At 32.5% G+C, this 8834-nt stretch overlaps 1 protein-coding gene across 2 annotated transcripts; it reads right to left on the bottom strand.

Annotated features, from left to right (window-relative positions):
• Nucleotides 1-4042: 4042 nt before the first annotated feature.
• cfap300 (cilia and flagella associated protein 300) lies at nucleotides 4043-7156 on the bottom strand. 2 transcript variants are annotated; one of them, XM_056263099.1, is made up of 7 exons: nucleotides 7026-7156; nucleotides 5299-5380; nucleotides 5148-5220; nucleotides 4878-5035; nucleotides 4609-4781; nucleotides 4391-4457; nucleotides 4043-4296 (listed from the first exon to the last, which is right to left on the bottom strand). In XM_056263099.1, the coding sequence occupies exons 1-7, from the start codon at nucleotides 7133-7135 to the stop codon at nucleotides 4162-4164; spliced, it is 798 nt and encodes a 265-aa protein (XP_056119074.1). In that variant the 5' UTR covers nucleotides 7136-7156; the 3' UTR covers nucleotides 4043-4161. The 2 variants fall into 2 exon arrangements, with proteins under 2 accessions (XP_056119074.1, XP_056119076.1); XM_056263101.1 differs by lacking the exon at nucleotides 7026-7156 and adding an exon at nucleotides 6975-7002.
• Between the last annotated feature and the right edge of the window lie 1678 nt (nucleotides 7157-8834).

Genomic DNA, 8834 nt, shown 5'->3' with positions numbered 1-8834 from the left:
TATAATTAATATTTATGCAATAATTATGACATAATTACCTATGACCCATTTTTTCCCATTGAACATAATAGAATTTTTTTATTTTTATTATTATTTTTATTTATTTTTTATCAAAGCTGTATTACATAGTGAAGCCTAGGCCTCATGAAAGCAATTTTTGAAAAAATATAGATGCCATCTGGTGGACACACTGAGCATTTTTATCACGCAATAGCACATTTTTACCACTAGTGGATTTACAGCTCTCTGTAGAAAGGCTTGGGGATTCTAGTGATTTTTGCAAATATATACCAATTTTTTTTCAGGTTGTTGATTTTTAAAATATAATAACAAATTCTCAAAGACTATTTTTGTCTTGTTTTTTGTTTGTTTGGTTGGTTTAAAAGGTAATTTGAAGTGCCAGTTTTACTTTATAATACAGATTATTATAAATATATAATACAGTGTGTGTGTGTGTGTGTGTGTCTGTTTTGCACTCTTGATGTTTTAGAGATTCACCCCTTCACCGTTGAGTCATTTTTTCGGCATTCTGGCTGATTGTATATTGTATGCACAAAAAAACTGTTTTCATATTTTTGACAATTTCCCATTCATTTCCAATGGGGGTCATTTGGACCCGAAGGTCCTAAGTTTGACTATTTTTTTTACAACCACTTAGACTATTCAGATCCTGTCCCCATTTTTTTTGTGTGTTCACATACCTAATACCATAAAAGTCACCTAGTTTCATAACATTCCGATTAAGCTGTGATTTTTAAAAATTAAAAACAGATTTATGTAATCTGAATTTATGAGTGTGTATGTGTATAAAAGTGTGTGTGTGTGTGTGGATGTGTCTGTTTTGCACTCTTGATGTTTTATAGATTCACCCCTTCACTGTTGTGTGCTTTTTTCATGGATTGTTTTTTCTGGGGAAACACTAAAGTTGCCCTGTGTATCATCACCTTTAGTGTTTCCCCAGAAGTAAGTAATGTATGGAAGTATGAAGGAACAATACAATGTGTACAATGTTTGTTGATTTAACAGGTAGTTGGTTTTATACAATATAGCAATTGATTTTGATATTTTGGCCTTAATATAGTGTATATGTGGCTTCCAACATAATTTTTTATCGATTATTACTCCCAGAAATTTTAGTTCATTTACCCTTTCTATTTCAATATCATTTATCATAAAAAACAAGTTTTTTGTTTAAAGTTGTGGCACGATTACCAAAAATGATAAATTTAGTTTTACTTAAGTTCAGTGTTAGTTTATTTGCATCAAACCAGCTCTTCATCTTTTTAAAAATCATTTTCTACTGTATCCAAGAGTTGTTCCAGATTATCCCCAGAACAGATTATTAAATTAGTGTCATCAGCAAATAAAATTGTTTTCAGTGTTTTTGACACCTCCCATACATTATTTATATACAAATTAAACAACAATGCACCCAACACTGACCCCTGGGGGACCCCATAGGTAATTTTCTTTAACTCTGAATTAGCCTATGGCTTTGCAATATAATGTAAGTAGCTATTTAACCAAGAAAGTGCAGTCCATATTTGTGTAATTTCATGATCAAGAAATTGTGGTCAACTGTATCAAATGCCTTCTTAAGATCCAAAAATATCCCCACTGCATATTTTCTTTGTTCTATTGCTGTTGTTTTTCATCAGCCTAATATATTATCACTTTTGCCATTTTCATTTTATCTGGAAAGACTCCAGTTTTCAGAGATTGATTACATACATGTGTTAGAGGTTTAACAACACAACCAATAATACTTTTTACCATAAACATGTCAATACCATTCCAGTCAGTTGACTTTTTACTCTTAAATGTTTCAACAATCTCTATATTTTCTTTTTCATCAGTTTCCTTAACAAAAATAGATTTATTAATATTTACATTCTTACTTAACACATCATTAATACTGCCAGTCTTTGCAAACTCCTCAGTCAAACCTGCATGGACCAACTCCGCAACAAAAAAATAATTAAATTCATTTGCACCAATGTCATATCCTTAATTTCTGTATTATTTTTTGACAGAAAGTATTTAGTATCTCCTGTTTTACCTTTTTTATTCTTGATAATTTCATTCAGCACCTTCCAGGTGTTTCTTATATTACTTCTATTGTCCTCCAGTAGTTTACTATAATAATTCTTTTCATTGTTTCCTATGATTCTGGTTAGTTTGTTTTTATATATCTTATATTTATTTTCTGCTTCTTTTGTCCTCTTCTTTAAAAACTCTTTATATAATACATTTTTCTTCTTACATGCATTTAATATTCTATTAGTTATCCATGGTTTTTCCTCAGATTTCAGTTTTACTTCTCTCTTTACTACAGGACAGCTTTTTTCATAAAGTGATGTTACAACACCAAAAATGCTTCATTCTACGTACACTTTGCCCCAGTCTTGTTTCATTAAATCCTCTTTGAATATATTGATGTTTTCTTGGGTTCTGTGTCGGGTCATTGTGTATATTTTGTTGTCTTTCCTTGTCCTATAGTGTAGCTATGAATGTTTGCAAAAACAGATGGTCACAGACGTCGTTTAAACTAGTCCACTTTCAACTTTTATAGTCAATGATGTTGGTAAATATGTTATGAATTAATGTAGCACTATTTGTTGTAATTCTGGTTGGTCGAGTAATTGAGGGAAACCGGTTCTGTACATCAAATTAACGAACTCTGTAGTTTCTGTTATTGCTGTGAATTTCTTTTCCACTTGTTTTAGGCACTGTTTAATTTTTGAAAGGTTTGCATAAGGTATCTATCTATCTCTATCTATCTATCTACCTCTATCTATCTATCTTTCTAACTAATCTTTCTTTCTTTAACTACTCTTTCTTTATATTTCTTTATTCTTTCTTTCTACCTTATATGTCTTTATTCTTTCTTTCTTTCTAACTAATCTTTCGGTCTACCTTATATTTCTTTCTTTTTTAACTAATCTTTCTTTCTTTCTAACATTTCTTTTAACCTTTCTTTCTAAGCTATCTATCATTCTTTTTAACATTTCTTTCTAACCTTTTTTTCTTTCTTTTTAGCTAATCTTTCTTTCTACCTAATCTTTCTTTCTTTTTCTTTCAAACTAACCTTTCATTCTACAAAATCTCTTTTTTCTTTCAAACACTTCATGTTTTAACCCTCTGGTCCTCTTCGGTCTAAAATGACCAAAAACCTTTACGTTATGATTTATTGTTCTTCTATACTCCTTGGTAATATCGAGTTATATTGTATACTGTCTAAATAAAGTCGATGTTTTCATTCTTTGGCTTTCAGGTTTTACCAGTTATGATAATTGTAATGACTATTATAACTGCATGTATGCATATGATATGACGTTATATTGTATGTTGTTTAATTAAATTAAATCATGAAGTGTTGTCAACTACTGTGTGCCTGATGATGATATAACTCTTTTTAACGAATAAAGCACTTAGCTCCTATAAAAAAAAATCACATTAGGAGGTAAATGAATCAAACACTAATATCAATAAGCAGTAAAAAAGGTAAATAAAGAAAACACATTTAAAGCCAATTTACTAAATAATACAAATATAACAAAATGAAAACCAAGAAAAAAGACAAAAATTACATTTTACTCAATGTATATGTTTTTGTAATATTTTTTAAGTACAGAAACAAGGACTTATAGTGTCACAGGGTAAAGATCACAACAAACTTAAAGCTAATTACAGGTCATAAGGTTGCAAAAATGACCGAAACCTCTACTACCGCATGACGGTAATCGATACACATGTCAGTAACATTTTTCAAATGTACAAGTTCCAGTGTAAAAATTCCAAGAAATTCTCAAGAAATTCCAGTGTAAATGTAGAGTGGGGGCACCACCATTACTCAGAGTTAAATATACAATTTACGTATAAAGAAAAGAGGATTTTTTAATATATCACATAAAAGGCAGCCTTTATAAAATAATCACTTATAATCACAAATAAATTCAACACTTCCCATGTTTCAAATGTAAAATTATATTTTTGTTCTAGGAACAATATGAGAGTTATGTTATGAGTTATGACAAAGGTTGATCTATTCATTTAATAAATGTTCTTATACCACTAATAAAATAAGGTTATAGATGAAAAATGTGTATTTCCTAAAAAATAATATCTCAGTGTTTTTATGTAGACCTAGATCGAGGTCACTTAGTTTCCTGAAAAGTCCCCTATACCAAATGAATGGTATAGAACATACACATGTCTTTTAAATGGATCAATACAGAGGTAAGCAAATGTCTGCTCATTTTCTGTTGCAGATGGGTAGCACAGTCCACCGTGATCCTAATAAAAAAAAATAGCAATGTTAACATTAATAAGGAAAAAATACTAAGTGCACCTTTAAGGATAATGATGCACAAGAAGTTAAGGTACATACGTGAGCAGAAACTTTCAGGATTGTTGTGACCACACTGATCTCTTTTGTATCTGGATCCTTCTGAACGCTGTGAAAAACAAATGAATCAGGTGTTTACATATATATATATATATACCTCTTTAAATATTTGTCACATTACTGTGTATTCAAGTCTAATTTTTTGGTCCCACATTAATGTGAATGTGAAATGTATGAAGAATGCAACATAAAATTCTCACCTGACCAAGTCTTTGTATATCATTTTTGCTGTCTCAGTGTAAGGATCAATGACATCCTCATATTGGCAAAGTTCACCCCCTAAGACCATATGCTTGAACAGTCTGAAGAAAAACTCCTTCCGATCACTTGGACTGATTATATGATAATTGTCAGAGTCTTCTTCAAGCAAAAGCTGTCAGAAAGCATGTCAAACAACAGAGATCAAAGTTCAAACCAACATTTAGATATAAAAATAATCTGTTTGAGAGCACCATAAAATAATCCATACCATCCGTAACTCATCAAAGTCGGGGTATATTTCATGGTAACATTTGACAATGTGGCCGGAAGGACGCAAAATTCCATTTGAGTAAATTGGATCGAATATGTCCACTGACACTTTTGTGCATTGAACAACTTCCACATTTACATGTGTGATGTCTCTACCTGTGAATGGGTACAAACTAAAGCCATTATCAGCCCATATGAAAGGAGATCATATAAAACATTGTGAATGTAATAAAATAGCAATATGCCTTATCATTTGACATTAACATACCCAGCAGTGACCATGATCCAGAGGAATCAAGTACCTTTAAATTGTTCTTCACGCAGGGATCTTGAAAGAAATTCTATAAAACAAACTTATAGCATACACTATTTAAAGTTGCTGTGACATTGAAAGATTAAATTAATGTGTGAATATTTACCCAGGCGAAGTCATTGCTCCTATAAGGCTGGAAAAATTGGTCAAAATTGAAGGCCTGGGTGGTAATTCGACCCAACATGGACCTAAAAGGCAAATGGAAACATAATTTTTAAACATAGAAAATATTGCACAGCTCAAGTGGACTAAAATTCTTCTTTTAGAATGGGTGATTCACCAATATTTGATAGAGGATATAGAAACATTTATTATGTAATTTTTACTGTAATTTTTGTAATTTGTAATTGTACTGCATTTATTGCATTTCCCAAAAGATATTTTCTAAAAGAAGCGTATTACATTATTTTAAATGAATTCTTAAAATACACTAAACTTTTTAATCTTCAGTACCATATAACTTTAGTAAACAATGAGCTTCACGACGGGAAACTACCTAGAAATATCCAGTGACATGTTCATAAAAACCCAACGCCTGACATGCAAAAAGGTCAAATGCAAACAGCTTTACAGCTACATCTGTTAACTTGGGGTTGTCAACAGATTTGATGGGGGTTGATTTTGGAACATCCTTTGTTTTTTAAACATATTATACAGACTAAAAATTTAATTATTTAAAAAAATGCAGTCATGTGACAAAGAAAGTACACCCTTTTTGAATTCTATGGTTTTAAGTATCAGGACATTAAAAAAAATCATCTGGTCTTTAGCAGGTCTTAAAATTAGATAAATACAACCTTATGAACAACAACACATGACATATGACACTGTCATTATTTATTTAACAAAAATAAAGCCAAAATGCAGAAGCCATGTGTGACAAACTAAGTAGACCCTATCATTTAATTGCTTGTAGAATCAACTTTAGCAGCAATAACTTGAAGTAATCATTTCTATATGACTTTATCATTGTGGAGGAATATTATATTGGCCCACTCTTCTTTACCGTGATTGAGTCTCTTCAGTAAATTTGGACCTTAGTTTGGACACTCCATTCATATGGATTTGTTTTACTATCTCTTTATGAACTTTTTGAAGCGTCAAAGTGGTAGTTGTGTAGATGGTCAATGGAGGGACAGAAATCTCTCATTAAAAATATCTTAATTTGTATTTCAAATCAGATGATTTTTTATTATGTCCTGATATGTAAAACCACAGAATTCAAAAGGGTGTCTTTTCACATGGTGATGACTATCATTATTTAAATCTAAATATGCAGCTCTTATAGTACAGTATAGTATAATAATAAGCTGCAGAAGTAAAATAGATGTTTTGTGAGATATCTCCATTTGCTCCAGGGGTGTTGGTTGCATTTTAGGTAAGCTATCTGATGTGATTCGAAGTGCTGATTTAATTTGAGGTATTTAATGCATCTATGTATATCTTTGCATTTTATTGTTTTATAATGTTGTTTTGTTTTATGATTTTCCATGGCATTTTTATTTAGCCTAATGCTCAGCTCTTATTTATTTGTGATTTGTTGGAGAGCAATGTTCTGCTCCATGTTTTAAATGTAACTGTTAGTGACAATCTAGTTAGTGACAGGTGTTTTATGGATGTAGACGTTTATGCATCATCTTTTCATAATTTCATCCGTTTCTTTTCTGCGCCTTTAAAACATCTTGAAAACTATTCATTGACCCATGTGCCTTTTGTTCCTCACCGGTAACTCATGATTGTCAGTGAATTCAGTGAAATTGTACCTACAGAGCATATTCTTACCATTTCATCAGGAGTCTTGATATCTTAGGATCTTACAGAGCATATTCTTACCATTTCATCAGGAGTCTTGATATCTTAGGATCTTGCTGAAACGTAAACTTTTTGGTGGAAAGCAGATTGAAGGTGAACGCTTGTTCGAATGAAAGTGTCTCCCCCGCCATGCTGCTTGTTGTCCTCGTGTTACCGTGACAACTAAAAAGTCGAGATACGTACTACCGGCACATCCGGGAACTTAACTGTCAATTTCGTACCCGCCCCTTTTTAGGAGAAAACAAACTAGTGTTCCCATGGTAGACTTTAATACAAAATAACGGCACAAACCAAGGTCCGTACACAGCCGGTAGGCGTGAATAACTTAAGAAATCACTCATATAAAACATATCAAGTATTTATTTGTCCACCCTGCCTGCCATAGAGTGTGAAACATACATACACAAACTTAATTTGGTCAATTTAAAAACATGTCCCTTTATTCTCCCAGCGTCAAATTGGTGTAACAACCCCACCCAGTGGGGTTATATATATTATAAGATATATTATAATGTATATTATAAGACATAATATACTCAAAAACGAAGTAAAATCATTCACTGGGTTACCATGGTGACTCGATGAGGTACGACTACGAGTAAATGTCGGATCAGACATTTCTGGCCACTGGGTGGGGTTGTTACACCAATTTGACGCTGGGAGAATGAAGGGACATGTTTTTAAATTGACCAAATTAAGTTTGTGTATGTATCTGTCACGCTCTATGGCAGGCAGGGTGGACATATAATTACTTGACATGTTTAATCTTAGTGATTTCTTAAGTTATTCACGCCTGTCGGCTGTGTACGGTCGTTGTTTTGTGACGCTATTTTGTATTGAAGTCTATGGGAAGTCAGGGGAAGTCTAGTTTATTTTCCCCTAAAAATGGGCGTGAATCTGTTCAGAGACATTCTATGACGTAGCGCCAGTTGTGCGTATCATAGTACAAGACTACTGACGTAGGATAAAAATGAGCCAGACGTCTCAACAATCTTTTTTCGATTCAGATGTCGTAAAATGTCTTATTAATTATTTAATTATTTTCCTACACAAATGAAAACCTTCATGTTAATGTTAATGGTAATAAAAAACGCCTCTTTATTCACGACCCTTTATTTATTTAGCTATTTACATTCTGATTCTTTGTTCTGCGAGATCTGTTATAACTGTATGGTCATGTTCTTGGTCTCAGCAATAATAATAAAAAGTATTTTAGTTTAGTAGACTTTGCCTTTCAATAGGCCTAATAAACACATCCTGAGAAATATTCACTGGAGTAAAACGTGTGACTAGCCCCATCTTCTTTTGTTATTTATTATAGTAATATAATCAACATGAACATACACACTCAGCCTGGTTCTAATGATAATCTTTCTATGCAATAGGCCTACACAAAGTAAGCTAAACCTATTCTAATTGACTTTCAGCCACAGGCAGCATAAAGCTTTTAGTCATGCAGTGCTTAATCTATATAGCGGCCTACAGTATATTGCATACTCAACAGAACCGTCTAATCCCCAACAGATGTGTTCCTTGAAGGGCACTTACTGAAGGACACTCAAACCCTTCTGACCATGACCAAGAATTTCTGCATTGATGCCAAGAGCACAGTGAAAATCCCATGTGCAATTATGTTTTTAACAGTTTATGATATAAATTGATGTGGATCAAACCCTTTGCCTTGAGTTTGCTTGTGACATCCATTTCAGTTGAGCTACAGGAGTCACGGTACAAATTAGCTTGGAAGATGCAACAAATGCCCCAGTATAAAGAAAAACATATTTGGCCAATCCAAGTGTTTTGAAGGTAATATATCGTGTTTTCATTCTG

The sequence above is a fragment of the Rhinichthys klamathensis genome, unplaced genomic scaffold (assembly GCF_029890125.1).
Source record: "Rhinichthys klamathensis goyatoka isolate OS25496 unplaced genomic scaffold, OSU_Roscu_1.1 h1tg000197l_1, whole genome shotgun sequence".
In the NCBI taxonomy this organism is placed as follows: domain Eukaryota; kingdom Metazoa; phylum Chordata; class Actinopteri; order Cypriniformes; family Leuciscidae; genus Rhinichthys; species Rhinichthys klamathensis.
The sequence above is the reverse complement of the archived record's forward strand: the minus strand, read 5'-3'. Positions and strand labels throughout refer to the sequence as shown.